The sequence below is a fragment of the Dryobates pubescens genome, chromosome 34 (genome assembly GCF_014839835.1).
Source record: "Dryobates pubescens isolate bDryPub1 chromosome 34, bDryPub1.pri, whole genome shotgun sequence".
NCBI lineage: Eukaryota > Metazoa > Chordata > Aves > Piciformes > Picidae > Dryobates > Dryobates pubescens.
In genome coordinates, this window is record NC_071645.1 from 2,596,363 (window position 1) to 2,611,921 (window position 15,559).

At 48.1% G+C, this 15,559-nt stretch overlaps 1 protein-coding gene across 3 annotated transcripts in view; it reads right to left on the bottom strand.

Moving 5' to 3' along the window:
* Positions 1 to 13,148, bottom strand: part of TRIM29 (tripartite motif containing 29) — a 32,185-nt gene extending 19,037 nt beyond the window's left edge. For all 3 annotated transcript variants that reach the window (XM_054176095.1, XM_009901401.2, XM_054176094.1), the window contains exons 1-4: positions 12,094 to 13,148; positions 3,750 to 3,845; positions 2,216 to 2,449; positions 1,677 to 1,875 (exon numbers count right to left, since the gene is read on the bottom strand). In XM_054176095.1, the coding sequence (XP_054032070.1) occupies positions 1,677 to 1,875; positions 2,216 to 2,449; positions 3,750 to 3,845; positions 12,094 to 12,951 (1,387 nt within the window). In that variant the 5' untranslated portion in view covers positions 12,952 to 13,148. The remainder of the gene's footprint in view (positions 1 to 1,676; positions 1,876 to 2,215; positions 2,450 to 3,749; positions 3,846 to 12,093) is intronic.
* Between the last annotated feature and the right edge of the window lie 2,411 nt (positions 13,149 to 15,559).

Sequence of the window (15,559 nt, forward strand, 5' to 3'; positions counted from 1 at the left end):
CTTTATCATATCAACTAGTAACATGGATCTGTCTTTTCTGGAAAGAAGAGGAAGTGCTTTGCATGGCTGTTGCCCAAGCAAAAGGTGATGTGTTAGCATGGGAACTGTGAGTTTGAAGGAAACCACTGTGCCCTTGCAGAGTTCCTCAGCTGCTTGTGTGGTGTGAAGGGACCTTACTCCCACTTTTGGAGTCACACATCCTCCTGAGCAGCAAGGTGCATTTTATCCTCAGGTGACCTATCCAGCTTCTTGACCTTTGTTTTTATAGGAGCTAGGATTCCACAATAATTAATAGATGAGATCCTTACAGCAGCCTGGTGAGATAACCTTATTCTTAGTGCAAGAGGTCAGTTCATGGGATTAAGTAACTTGCCCAAGGTTACAAAGGCTGTTTGTGGGAGAGCTGGCAAGTGAACCTTGGTTGTGGAGTCTCATTCTAGTGCCCTGTCCTGCCAATCTTATGTGTGACCTCGATGATCTCAAAGGTCTTTTCGAACCTTAATGGTTCTTTGATTCTATGATGCAAGACAAAGATTTACAGACTGCATTGGGTTGGAAGGGATCCTCAAAGGCCATCTTGTCCTGCAGTCAGCAGGGACACCTCTAACTACATCAGGCTGCACAGAGCCAGATCAAGTCCTTTCTACAGAAGTAATTGGGAGACACAGAAAATGAGAAGGTTCCTCACAGTGAATTCTCTGTCCACAGAAGATAGATCAGCCATCCTTAAACATGAGGACCATTTGGTCCTGCATGTCCCTTGAACACATCAGGCAGGTGAGAACAGCCAGACATATGATCAGAGAGAGTTATGCTGGTTCAAGCTGTAGCTTAACCTGAATGCTAAAAGGAAGACCTTTTACCTTGGCAAATCTGTAATCAGATTCCCAGTGACAGCTGCTTGCAGCGTGTTTCATGCTGCAGCCAGGCAAGCAGCAGCTGCAAGGGGTTGTTTTCAAATGGCATGTCACACCAGCACAGCACGTGTGCTAACTGAGCTCCACAAGCAGGCTAATGACAGGCTTTCAGAACTGCCATGCTGGGATGGTACCTTCACATCTCTGCCACCACCTTCTCAGCGTACCCAGCCAGCCGCCGAGCTGCCTTGGGGCATCTCTGCAGGGTTCTGCTGAGAACCTGGTATGCTAAACCTGCAGGGGCTTGCTGGAGCCTGGTGTGAGGCAGTGTCCTTGCTGGCCTCTTGAAGGAGGGTCACCATTCTCAAACACAAAGAAGTGCTGCAAAGCTGTAACATGAAATGGGTCTAGTTTGGACCCCTGGGTTCCCTACACACCTTGTTAGTTCAGCTGGCTCCATCCCCACATAGGTCTGCTAGGATAGCTCTGACATTCCAGAAGGAATTCCAGCCAGAGCTAATGTTTCTCCTCCTTTCCCTAGGTCCTTGCATAATTTCTCCTCTGTGAAAGCACACTCAGAGAATCCCAGAATGCCAGGCTGGAAGGGACCCCAAGGATCATCTGCTCCAACCTTTCTAGGTAAGAGTGGAGCTGCAATGAGTTGGTCCAGTACCCTGCCAAGCTGAGACTTAAAACTGTCCAGTGTAGGGGGATCCACTGCTGCCCTTGGGAGATGATTCCACTCATCACACTTCATCTCCCCTGGCTCTGTGCTAGGCTTTGCCTGGGGAGGCAGGGGGCAGATCTAAGACACTCTACCATTCTCGATGTGGTTCCTCTCTATGAAGTTGCGGCCCAGGTCTGCCTTGCAGATCTTCTCCACATGCCTCATGCAGACGTTTAGGAGGTCATCCCTGAGGAGTCCCATGGATGGGCTCATGCTCTCCCCTTCAAGCAGCACACTGTATGTTGGGAGAGATGGAGGTGGGACATAATTCCTCATCAGAGCCCCAAACTCCTGCCAAAAAAAATGAGAGAGAGGTTAGTGAGGAATATGGAGGCTGTACCCCAGGGAACTGGCTAAGGTTAGGTTCCAAGTAGTGTGAAATGCAAAAGAGAGCAGTGAAGATGGAGAGGGCAGATAAATGATCTGCCAGTGAGCTGTAGCCATCCAGAAAAGAGCCAGGCCTTGGCACACCTAAGTTCATTCTGCACCTTCCAGAGCAGACTCAGCTTCAAATGCAAGAGCTGGTCCTGGCCATACATGTGCATCGAGCCGGAGAAGGTTGGTGCATCTCACACCAGCTGAGGATTTGGCTTTGGGAGAAAAAAGAAAGGGAAAATGAGAGCTCAGTTACCTGCAGGAAGAGCACAGAGTCACTGATCTGGTGGATCTGCTCCCTGTTCTCCTTGTCCTCCCTCAGAAGCTTTGCCCTCTCTTCCAGCTCATCCACGATTTCTTTCACGTTCTCTGATGCAATCTTTTCCCTCTGGTCCAGGGCAGCCTTCACTTCATCCCTCTGCCTCTCCAAGTCACGGATCAGCTCCTTGAAATGCTGGTCCACTGTGGCTTTCTCATTGGTGGTGTAGTTCTGGGGAGGGAAGGGGCAGAAAGAAGAGGCAGCAGGAAAGATGCAGGAGAAATAAACCATTAAACTCCTTAGGGAGTGGTTTGTTAAAGAGGGCTATATGGGGGGAGGGAGGATAGCTCCAAGCATTCTCAGCATGGAGGATGTGGCTACAGGTTTGGTGTCAGAGATGTTGTGTCAGAAGAGTTTCTCCTTGTTCTTGCCATGATTGTGTGTGTGGAATCTAAAGGGCATGCTGTTATATATTTTATCTATGAGTTATATATCTTATATAACCTATATATGTTATATAACTCATATATATGAGTTATATATCTTATATATAACTTATATATCTTTTGTTTCAGTTCATGAGCTGAGCACTCTCAGGTGGCCCTTTAAAACACTATTTAACTTTCTAAAGCACAGAGCTGGCTCCTCAAGAATTATTGAGCCAAATTCCTACCCTTTCATTCTGGAAACCTGAACTCTAGGTCCCTCTGAAATATTCATCAGAAGGGCTGTGGATGCAGCTCTATTCAGAGGGAAAGTTTCTAGGTCAAGCCTCCAATAATAACAACAACAGTAATAATGGTAAGAATGGTAACAATCATCATCATGAAGCAAACCAAAAGCAAGAACTGGCAGGCCAGTGTGCATGTACCACATAAAAGGGAGCAGGATGGCTTTGGCTATTAATATTATGCAAATTTACTGGGGTGTCTCCAAATAGTGTTTTCACTGCTCTGCTCATTTATGGCAGGAAAAAGCATACATATCAATAACACCATTGCCTAACTCTCATGGTGAAAGAATTAGAAGGGAGATGTATCTCAGTATGGAGATGAGCTGCTCCACTCCAAACAAGGCATCTGTTGGTGTACCTGTGTCTGTTCCTGTTGCCTTATCTCTGTTTGGCCAATCCAGAGCCCTCCTGGAGTTTATTTTCATGTGTGGTCTAGCAGGGGAAAGAAAGCAGCACACCTTTGTTTCCGAATCAGCCTGGCTGCAGGTGATTGAAGAACTCCAAGGGACTCAAAGCAGGGAGGTGCCCTTGGATGGTGGTATAAAGAGGCTGTGCTGCCTCCTCTTGATCTCCCGCAGGGCATGTTGCAAGATGACTTCAGTAGGAGTTGTTGTTTCCAAGATCTGGCATCAGTGAGTTTTAAAGTGATGAGGTAGAGACTAGGTAAAGGACAGAGTGAGTAAGAGCTGGACATGACAGAGAAATGGAGGAAAGATGGGGGGAGGTGTGAGAGAGTGGAAAGAAAGTGACAAGTACAGGAAAAACAGAGGAGAGCTTGCAATGAAAGCCCATACACACCTTGATACGGTCCCTCTCCTTCTGCCACTTGTCCATTTCATCTTCTACCTCAATGATCTTCAGCTGCAGTTGCTCTTTCTGCAGCGAGAGCTCAGCCTGTGAGAAAAAGGAGAGTCTGGTGAACTGTGGCTGAGGGTGGCCAGCTTCAAAGAGGCACTGTGCTCCCACTTAGCTATTGGGCCCTGAACAACAACAGCTGGCAGGTACAGGTTGCTGGCACTGCTTGAAATGGAGATCATGTGCTGACACCGGGGCACGGACCCAGCGCTGCCGGCTGGGTCAAGGGATTCAGCTCCCTCAGCAAAGAGAGCAGCACCCACCTACTTAGGCTACTGTCATGGAGCCGCTTTTAATCACCTTGCAGTCATTAGCTGGAGGGGGGAAGAGGCCTGTTTCAAAATTCAGCTGTGTATGCAGTGCAGAGCCCATCCCAGGGTGTGCCTCTGCAGCAGTAACAGTTTTCATGTAATTAAGGAATGACGTTTGACGAGTGTTGCAACAGGAGGGTGATGCCTCCAGCAGAGATTCTGTTTAGACAGGATCGTGGATTAATTTGCTCTGAATTGAGAGCTTTCATGTTCTGATGAAGCTGGGGACTGCTTGGAAAGAAAAAAAGAAAGAAAATAATAGAACAACACAAAAACTAAAGCGGAGGGAGGAGGTAGAGGCAACTGTGCTTGGCTTAGATCAGCAGCTTCGCTGGGATTTGCATTTCATTTTGCACTGGATTCCCAGAGAAGCTCAGAAGCAGCTACCAGGGAGAGTCAACTTCTCAGCTTCATCCCTCATGAAGAAACTTCTCCCCTCTCTTTCTTTGTGTTTCTCAGATTTTCCAGGGGCATCGCTCCCAGGCCCCCATCAGTGATAAACCACCCATTGGCTGAGACTTGGGATTCAGAAGGTCCTAGTGCAAGGCAGTTCCCAGAGCAGGAGCCCCTGGTGCCACCCGGTGGTTGGTGTGCATGCCAGGCCGCTGGGTCACACCAACACCTGACTGCCCGGCAGTGCCTCGCGCCGTTAACTCTGGGCAGCCCCTCCCTCAGTCGTTCATATTCACCACATCCCTGCCCAACACATCATGACAAAGCCTTTGCTCATGCATTTCAAGATCTGCCTGCATTTCATGTGTGTACAGATGCCTCACAGGGCAGCTCTAACCACAGGCAATCTGCTTATAGGAGACATCCCAAGAGCTGTTTAGGAACTGTCATAGAAAGGTTTGGGCTAGAAGGGACCTTCAAGACCATCCAGTTCCAACTCCCCTGCCACGGGCAGGAACACCTCCCACCAGCCCAGGTTGCTCAAGGCCTCATCCAGCCTGGCCTTGAACACTTCCAGGGAAGGGGCATCCACAGTCTCCAGGGGCAACCTGTTCCTGTGTCTCCCCACCCTCCCTTCTAAGTCTCCCCTCTTCAAGCTTCAATCCATTCCCTTTCATTCTGTCTTTACAAGCCCTTGTAAGAAGTCCCTTCTCAGCTCTCCTGCAGCCTCCTTCAGCTAGTGGAAGGACACCCTGAGGTCTCCCCAGAGCCTTCTGCCTCAACTATTCAGTTGGCAGAAATATTCCACAACTGAGCTATGCCCTGCTAGGAAAATTCTGAAAAGTCCCTGTTCTTGTGGGATGCTTTGGCAAATGGCTGTGTTAACCCAAGGCTCTTACATTTAGGCCAACACCTGGAGACAGGGGAAATGAGAAATGGATGAATACCCTCCCACAGCAACCTCAGCAGCAGTGCAGTCTCCCTGCTGTTAAAACACCAGGTGTAGCTCTCACTGCTTTTCTGCCTATCCAAGAACCTAATACAACATGAAAATCCAGGTCCTCCCTTGTGATCATAGCTGCCCTCAGGGTGGGAGTCTAAAAGTTTTCACTTCTCCACTCAAGGAGAGCAGACAACAAGCTGTCAGCCAGCTCAGACCAAGGCAATCTGCCCATCAGGGCTCTTGTCTTGGTGCCAGTCACTGTAGTGTCTGAGCCTCTTCTTGAGCTTGAATCAAGCACATCTGCATCTGAGAGCCATTGACTCTAGCTGTTCCAATTTAGAAAAATCTCTATTTATAGAGGGAAAGCAAATTGAGAGTTGGTTTACTGCTATAGAAAACAGAAGAAAGAGGGAACAAAAGAGGTGAAAGTACTCAAAGCTGTCTCAATGCCAGAAGAGCTGCCTCCTCACATTGTCATTGAAATTGTCCTTGTTTCTGAGAGTTAGAAGAGCACTGACCCTCTAAAAGTAATCCATACACCCTGACAGCCCCCGGTAGTCTGCCATCATGAGCTGAAACTCCTGCATGGGTTCAGAGGAGACAGGGGAGGGGTTTATGGTACAGGCTCATCAGGGAGCCATATGAGTACCAAGATGAGAAAATTTGCTCTGCTGCTGATCAGGAGAGTAAAGGCATGAGCTTGATCCTGTAGCTTTCACATTTTCAAGACAGTAACTTGGAGGAATGAATGCTCTTTTTTCTCTTTTTTTCCATTCTCATGTACACTGGGAGCTGTCCTCTGCATCAAGCCACAAAGGTGTGCACCCATCTTGGCACAGCAGGGGAGTGCAACGAGATGAAAGTACTCCCATTGCACTCCAGTCACTGATGGGAGAAATTACACCAGAATGCAGATTGCCCCTCTCAGCTACATCCAAGTGGCATGAACTGTTAGCAAAGTGGAAAGCAGACACCTCCTAAACAATGGGAGGTCTTCTTTTCCTTCTCATCCCTAATATCAGAATGTTCTCACAAGGAGAATTCACACAGAGAAGAACTGGAGGATTATGTTTTTTGGAGAGGAGCAGACCTTTCACAGCCACATAGACACAAGGGATTTGAAAAGAAAGGCAGCAGGGGAGGGGAATAACCAGGTGATGGCTGGAAGATGGTGATAACAATATTAGGCTTCTAGAGCAGTTTTTAATTAAGATGGCTCTCAAAGGATTTCTGCAAACTATTACTTGCCCAAGAGTGATAGCTGACTCCTAACAGCTTGTTGCAGTTAAAACATCCCTTCACCTAGAAAGGTAGTTGGAGTGCCTCTGGGATGGGATGCAACAATTGTTTGAGAGCAGCCCCACACTACAATTTAGAGTTGGAATTATGATTTGCACATGGAAATTACAGAGATAGTTGCAATAGTCAGAATGCAAATACCAAAGTCATCTGGGCTTGGCATGGGTTAAAACGCTCCTACTGAGGGCAGGAGGAAACCGTGGGACAGACAGCAGCTAGGGAGGTGTTTCACTGCATGGTGGGACAAACATTACAGCTAAAAATGTTAAAAAGAAGTTCAGGGAGGCTGTGGGATAGTAGAAGAACTTATGGCAGGGGCACAAGGAGGGAGATTCAGTGGGGGTGCTCTGGAGATGCACCACAACTGAAGGGGTTCAGCAAAGGTGATTTCATAAGGCTTTTAAATCCCTGCTCACTCTGGGGCTGGCTGGGAGATTGCTTTTGCTGTGATGTACATCCTGTGTTACATTTACAGCAGGGAGAGTCAACTTCTCAGCTTCATCCCTCATGAAGAAACTTCTCTCCTCACTTCCTTTGTGTTTCTCAGCTTTTCCAGGGTCAACACTCCCAGATCCCCATCAGTGATAAGCCACCCAGAACTAAACCCATTAGGTGAGACTTGGGATTCAGAAGGTCCTACTGCAGGACATCAGATCATCTCCACCCATTGTGGGGGGGAGTCCCTGCAGTGCACAAATAACAACATCACAGAAGAAGGTCTAAGAAATACAGGGTTAGACCATTTGGGTTGTCTAGAGCAGGCTGACAAATGAGAGTCTTTGAGCTAAGAGGATCTCCTGTTAAGAGTCCAAGCTAACTAGGACAGTCAAGAGGCCCAAGTCTGTGTTCAGAGTGTACACCTAAACATCCACAACTGAACCCAGCCCTTGTGCAGTAAAGGGCCTAGAGATGTGAGATTGAGTCTATGTGAGATTGAGTCTTGCATCATGATGCAACTCATTTTTGCAAGCCAGCAATACAAGCATCATCATGTCTTAATGGCCTGGGAACCTAGGCCCTGAATCAGGGAACACCCCTGTGTCACCAGCCTGGGAGAGCTATGCTAATTGCCTGACAGCAACAACCAAATGCAATAATGAAGCTAGAGAAGAAGTGTTTAAACTAGTTGTTCCAGTACAGGGCCTGGAAATGACATGGCTGAGAACTAAGCAAATGGTTTGAGACCTTATTTCTGCTGGTTTTGTCATTAGGTTTGGCCAGCTAAGCCTTTGTTAAACAGAGCTGGAGGTCAGTGGGCTCCAGCCTCTGGAGAATGTGCCAGCATCCTGCCAAAGTCACAGAATCACAGAATGCCAGGGGCTGGAAGGGACCTCAAAAGATCATCCAGTCCAACCCCCTGCCAGAGCAGGACCACCTGTACCAGATCACACAGGAATGCATCCAGGCAGGTCTTGAATGTCACAGAATGAATGCCACGAGTGCCCAGCGGCCAGAAAAGGCTCTCTGCTTTGCACCATTTGAAAGGTAACTCCTTACTTGTGACTGGTAGCTTTTCTCTGGGTTCTGCCCTCTACCCCTTTCATCTTGCAATATTAATAATGGAGGTTCCAGTCTCTTTCATGAGCTTATTTTTGGAATGGAAGTGGAGAATGCAGGCAAACAGGCAAATCCAGCCTGAATCACTGTTTGCAGCAGGTTAGCTTCCCCAGCCTTCCAGCTAGGAAGAACATCCTGCAGGTCCATGCATCATCTCTGTGGAAAGGGCACCTGATTTAAGCTGTGTCCACAAAGCAACCACAGCTTGTGTAGATAAGGTCTCACAGCCACATTGCACCCTAGCTGTGCATCAATGAGGAAGGCCAGAAATCCTTCCACAGCCAGATGGATGCACCCTTGTTTGCTCTCTGCTCAGACAGCGAAAGCAATACAGAGAGGGCTCAGGTGGAAATCCCTCTGGATCCAGTTCCGTGGGCAGCTGACTTCAAAGCCCAGCTCAAACTCTGTGAAGTCTCCCCTTTTAAAAATTCCCTTTGTTGAAACCAGGAACACCCAGCCAGCTTCCATTTCTGCATGGGAGTTCTCTCTGCTGCCTCTTGGAAGCTGCTGTGCAATGTGAACTTTGCTTTCAAGGTAAAGAATTGAAGCCAAAGAAAGAAAAGACTCCAAGTGCTTGCCACTAGAAACGACCTGACATGCTGAGTGCTAAGGCTGGTGCTGGGTAGTAGCAGGGGGTTATTTACAGCTCTCTGGCTGGTGGGCATCTATGAAGTTGTCTGGTGTTGAGAGCAGGCCTTGAAAACAGGTTTGGAATCAAAGATCCCCTTTCAAAATGAAGGGTGGAGGGCTCCAGTCCTGCTGACAAACCAAGCTGGCCAGAGCATTTCATTTGAGCCTACAGGCTGCTATGGGCACTTCTCATTTTTCAGCTGTGTGTGGTTATTGTTCAGCCTCACAGACTTTCTTCTTGGTTCTTTCTTCTACTGATTCTCCTGGGGATGTTCCTTTAAATCTGCAGCAGGAAACTGATGCAAAGTGGGTCTGGGGAAGGCATTAGAGGTTTGCTGGGTAAAATACACAAACAGCACTGGGTGGAAACTCAGGGAAAAAAAGTCTCTGTCTTCCCTGCCAAGTTGTCTCCCTGCTCCTCCCCAAGCCTTTCTCTCTTGTCTTCTCAGCAGCTCATCAGGAAAAGGGGGATGAGTGACTCTTACCCCAGGCTCCTGATAAGTGGAAAGTGCTGCAGTGTTCTTGCTCTGTCTCACAGACAGAGGAGATATCAGGCTTTCCACTGCTTGCCTAATAGGTGTCTGTGTACTGGCTTGTTTGCATTCCTCTTCTCTTAAGCTGCACTGTCTCTGCAGTGTGGAGCAAGCCAAAACTACCTAATTCTGCAGAAGGATCTTACACTGCTCCTTGCTTTCTCAACACTGAAGTCCAGCACCTCTCTTCCCTGCAGGCTTATAGCAAAAATAAGGTCATGAAAGAGACTGTGGCCTACATGAATACTGCAATATGTAAAGGGATAGATAGACCTGAACCAAGCACATTACACCTGATTATGGACACTATTGTGCCACCAAATTGCTGAGTACCCCAACTGACAGCCAGGCTTAAGTGTATGACAGCACAGAATCCCCCTCTAGTTCTGCTGGACTCCTCTCCAGGTTTGGAGTTGCTGTAGGGCCAGGGAAGGGGAAACCCTTGCAGGTAAGCCAATTGCTCCTAGACAACCCACTCTGTGTGTAAGGGTCCGTCTGGATACAGCTATATTCTGGTCACCAGTCCAGTGGCATAGCTAGCAAATTTGGAGGTATTAACTCTACCCTGGAGCTGCTGGGACACCAGGCTGTGAAAATGGGGCAGGATGAGGATGACCTGATGTGAGTTTTTTTTTCTCTCTCCTTCCACAAAGGCCAGCAGCACCAGCCACACTTCCCTCCTCTCCCAATTTGTGGTCACATTCCAGCTCAGCTGATTTGCAAGACTTGAAAAGGATAGGTGGTGCACACAAGGGACTTGGAAATGCTCATTCCCCTTTGTGGTTCTTGCTAAGGCTCCACCTGAAGTGAATAAATCTGGGCTAGGAATAATCATTTGTAAGCAACAGCTACCCTGGTAATTGTTTTTGTCTGCCTGAATGCTCACTCAAGTTACAACATGATCAAAACTTGTTGTGAGGAGAAACTTGCACATGTGTATGATTCATATTGATAAAGCCCTAAATCCTTCAGGCTTAGAGCAGCAGAAACAGCACAGGACAGTACAGGATCTAACAGGATCTAAAAGCATGGAGTGGCACAAGGACTCAGAGAAAGAAATCAGACATCATTTTAATCTTAAGTGAAGTCATCTTTGCCTGATTAAAAGCAAGGTGTTCTAGGTGCAGCCAGCCACAGAAAGAAGGCTCTGATTAGCTTTGGTTCCTCAGGGAGCAACTGTTAACCTCTTTCCAGGCCTAAGAGGGATCTGACAACCTGGCAGACACTAGACACAGCTTGGTGAGAGTTAGGCTGATGTTATGTTCACAGCTGACATCAAAACCACGAGCTTAAGCAATTATGAAACAAACAGCAGGCTAGCAAGCCCTGCAGGAGTTTCCTTAAAGAAAGACTGGCTGAAACAGGGCAGAAACCTTGTCTGGCTCCAGCAAAGCTGCAAGTTGGAAATGGCATTACAAGAAAACACCCAAAACCTGCACAGGAAGGCAGAAATAAGCTCCAGATATTGATGCTCTTTCAGCCTCCAGAGAGAAATCTGCCCAGCACCTTAGAGTTAAGATCTTCTTCCCAGTTAAGAGCAGCTCAAGAATTTCCAGCAGCTGGTACTTGTGTTTGCTTGTTCACCACATCAGAGCCACCAGCTTGGGCTGTGCCTAAGAGTAGGACTTAGCAGCTCTTAGTGCCCTTCAAGTTCCTGCCACAGGCAGTGTGTCTCTAGGCAAGGAGCTTTACATTATCATTTCAGGAGTCTCCTTTCTGTAATCTCCTGTCCTGTCTGCTTAGCTCAGGAGGTCTCTAGGCCAGGACATGCTCTTAGAGCGGGGATGTACAGCAATGAACGTGGGGAGCCCCTGATCTTTACTGGAGCTAGTGGAATCACCACACCTCCACCCAGAAAGCAAACAGCATGACACTTAAAGCAAACAGAGGTGGAAGACTTTTCAGTAGAGTGAGCACTCTTCCACATGCCAGCATCATCTCCCCAGGTGTCCATCCTCTAAACCCTGAGGTAGTAACGCTGCAGGGGAAAGGATAATGTTTTGTGTTTGCACCAGGGTTGGGTTATTCTTTTCTTCATCTAAATTTCAAAAGACTCTTCCCCTAGGTGTGGCTTGACACTATTCTATCCAGAACAGAACAACAACCCCATGATCTCACTCCAAGTACCTGAGATGGCAATTTCCAGCAGTAGCCAAGCAGCCACCACCGGCTTGAGCAGTCACTGCTCTGACTGCCTGCACTCTGGAGGTCCTGAACTTCTCCACCTTTCTGGCTTGGGGTAGCACCACACAAACACTCTCAAAACTTGACAGAGTTTGGGATTTTTTGGGTGGGCTTTTTTGTTTGTTTGTTTTTAAACTTGCCACACAGGGTTTTGATTCAGCTTCTGCTGAAAGTCAGTGGTGTAATCAGAGGTGGAAACCAGGTCCTCCACCACCCCAATCCAATCTGCTGCACACCACCAGCGCTATGCTGCTGTCACCAGCAGTCAGGAGAGCACTGCAGCAGAACCTGGGCAATATCAATTCTCCACTACATGCATCCCAGCCACCACCCCTGCCACACTGCAGACATGGTTTGAAAAGAGACTGTAGGCTGGAGAGCAAAAGTTGAGGTCCATCAAAAAGATTGATGGGAAGGTAAAATAAAAAGAGCATTACCTCTTTCCCTGCCTTCTCAATCTCCACTGTCACTGTGCTGTGGTTCTTGTGCTCCTGGAACATGCAGAGGTAGCAGATGCACATCTGGTCTGTCTGACAGAACAGCTCCATGGTCTTCCCATGCACAGGGCATTTTCTTGCTTCAAAGTCCCTTATGGGGTCCAGAAGCTGGTGATCTCGGAAAGCTGCTCCCTCCAGATGGGGCTTGAGGTGCAACTCACAGAAGGAAGCCTGACACACCAAGCAGGACTTGACAGCTTTTTGCTTGTTATCAATGCAGGAATCACACAGAACATCCTCAAGCTTCACCCTGGGCCGTGACCCAGCTGCTCTGTCAGGCTTGTTGAAGGTGGATCTTCTCAGGTCCCCCGTCTCCACCAGAGGAAGGGAAGTTTTCTTCAGGTCCCCTATCTGCCCCGCAGAGAACAATGACTTCCTCCCTTCCCCCTCACTAGGCAGGAAGCTCTTTTTGGAATCTAAGGAGAAGAGGGACTTCCTGAGATCGCCTTTCTCTGCAAAGGAGAGGGCTGGTCTCCTCATGTCTCCTATCTGTCCGCTGCTATATTGCATCTTCTTTGAATCTGCTGAATCCATGCTGAAGTAGGTCGATCTCTTCTCATCAGACGACTCCACAAACTGAATAATGGGCCTCTTCCAGTCACTCCCAGAGAAGAGGGAGTTCTTGATTTGCCCTGTCTCCAAAGAACCACCACCAGTGCCCTTCAGAGCTTCCTTCTCACCTCCACCAGGGCTCGTGGTCTTCTTCGCTTCTTCTTCTTTTTTCGGGGCCGACGGGCTCTTCACATCCTCTGGCTTCCCAGCGGTCCCATTTGTCCTTGCTGCACTCCCTGTTTCCATTGTCTAAACAGGGCTTCACTGCTCACTCCTTCCTCCAGCTCCTGTCCCTCCCAAGCAGGTGGGTCTTGCCCGGTCGTTGTCTCAGCAAGGAAGGGAGGTGGAAGGCAGGAAAGTTTCTGCCCAAGTGACGCACCTGGAGCTCCTGCGAGGAGGAGGAGAGCGCCTGGCTTGTGCTGGGGAGACGCAGGCAGAAGGAAAGAGACAGATCTGAAGCTACAGCTGTGCTGTTAATTATACAAGGCACACCCAGGAAGGTTCTTGTCTAACCAGGTTTGGGAGGAAGAGCTGTTTATATACATTGAAATGGGGTGAAAAAAAAAAAAACCAACACCAAAAAACACACCCTATGAAAAAAAAATCATTAAGATGTAGCAACCAGTTCAACCACTTGGCTCCAAAATCCTTCTACTCCTCGTTGCCAGGAGCTGAGGTTACCTCCTTGCAGAGATGGGCAGGGTGGGAGAGGCCATGGAGATGCTGTGGGTGGGTTTGTTAACTGGGTCATAGCCCTGGACCAAAGTGATGATGGTTGTAATTAACCTGAACGCCTAGAATAAAGCATTCTGCAGCTGGCTTCCCCCTCAGGGCTTACTTGTATTCAGCAGGACAGGGAGGGGAAACATATGGATAATGCTGGGGTTAAGGGACCCTGTTGTCTTTGTCTTGATGCTGAGTTTGTGCCAGTCCATCCATCCGGAGCTGGAAGTAGCCCGGTTGTGTATCAGAACATAGTTGACTGAAGGGAGAAATTGCCTTGGCTTGTTTTCCCCACAGGCCATGCAGTCTCCACTAAGGTCACCAGTAAAACAAAACCCCCAGTGCCAACTTCATTGCATGTTCTCACTGAGATAAAGGTTCAGATGTTGGACCTGGATGATCTTTGAGGTCCCCTCCAACCCTAACAATTCTATGTCTCCTAGGTAGCTCATCCCATAAATCATAGAACCATAGAATCAATCAGGGTTGGAAGGGACCACAAGGATCAGCTAATTCCAACCCCCCTGCCATGGCCAGGGACACCTCACACTAGATCAGCCTGGCCAAAGCCTCATCCAGCCTGGGCTTAAACACCTCCAGGGATGGGGCCTCAACCACCTCCCTGGACAACCCATTCCAGGGCTTCACCACTCTCATGGTGAAGAACTTCCTCCTCACAGCCAGTCTGAATCTCCCCACCTCCAGCTTCATTCCATTCCCTCTAGTCCCATCACTACCTGACATCCTTCTTGTAGGCCCCCTTCAGATGCTGGAGAATAGAATAGTTTGCTTTGGAAGTGACCTTACAGATCACCCAGTTCCAACCCTCCTGCCATGGCCAGGGACACCTTCCACTAGGCTCAAGGCATCATCCAGCCTGTACCTTGAACACCTCCAGGGAGAGGGCATCCACAATCTCCCTGGGGAGCCTGTTCTAGTGTCTCCCCACCCTCACTGGAAGAATTCCTTTCTAATCTCCAGTCTAAATGCCCCCTGACAGATATACCTGGGACACACCTGGAAATAATTTACAGCTGGGTGGCCAAAGTATTTCTTGCAAGAAAAAAACCAGAACTGACAAGAGGTTTGTAAACAGATCTGTCTCCCCTGGCTGTATTCCTGGGAAGTGTTCACCTTGTTGGGATCACAGCAGATTTCAGAAGGAAAAGGTTTTTCCTAAACACTGGTGAATTTCATCAACTTCAAAAGCAGATGATTGATCTTCCACTCAGATCCTAGCAGTTCAGTGTAGAATATGCTCTGAATTTCAGTGAGGTTGTTGTGAGGTTAATGCCCAGGTTGTAAATGAGCCCTGCCTAGGATTTGTGCTTGGCTTAAGTTTTGCAGGGTGCAATGGTGGTGTGGCTGCAGAATGTAACTTTAAGCCTGTAATAATTCCTCATTTTATTTGAAGGTGTGGAGGAAATAGAGGTGCAGCCCAAAACAGCAACAGAGCACATTTTGGATCTGATAGGAGAATGAGACAGCCAGGAAACACCTGGTTTGCTGATAGGGCTTCCAAGGGCTTTGGCTGTGCAAAATGAGAGAAAAGCAAAGAGAGAAAGGTTTTGCCCCTCAGCTGAAATGCAAGTGGGAGCCTTGACTCCTAGATCCAGCCCCTCTTGCTGCCTGTATGTTCTTATGGCTCTCAGTGTAGGGGTAATGATTCAGTATGGAGCATTTGGTGTGGATAATGGTTGTTGGGAAAGGCCTTCTGCAGTAATTTCTATCAGACAAAGGTTTTTATTAAGAGGAGCAGAGGGTTTTGTGAGCCAGGAGTGACTCTCTGGCATAGGAAAGGGCAATGTTATTGTCTTTAACACCAGATTTCATAAAGGAAAGAGATTGGCTGACACAGAGATATTTCTTTCCCCTGGCTTCCTGGGCTGCCTGCCTGCCTTCTTTATAACATCAACAGTCCTCTAGATCTCCAAGTGATTAAAAACACTGGAGGGTGGAGGTGCTGGTTCTCACGTGTACAGAAAAGACTCAGCAGAGTTTTTCCAAGCTGGCATTAACACTTAACAACAAACATCTGTGCACAGAGGTCTAGCGTGGAAGAAGGCAGCTTTGGTTTCTCTTGCTCTCTGACACTTTGCTAAGGTTCTGGAGTGGGTAAGGCAGCCAAAAG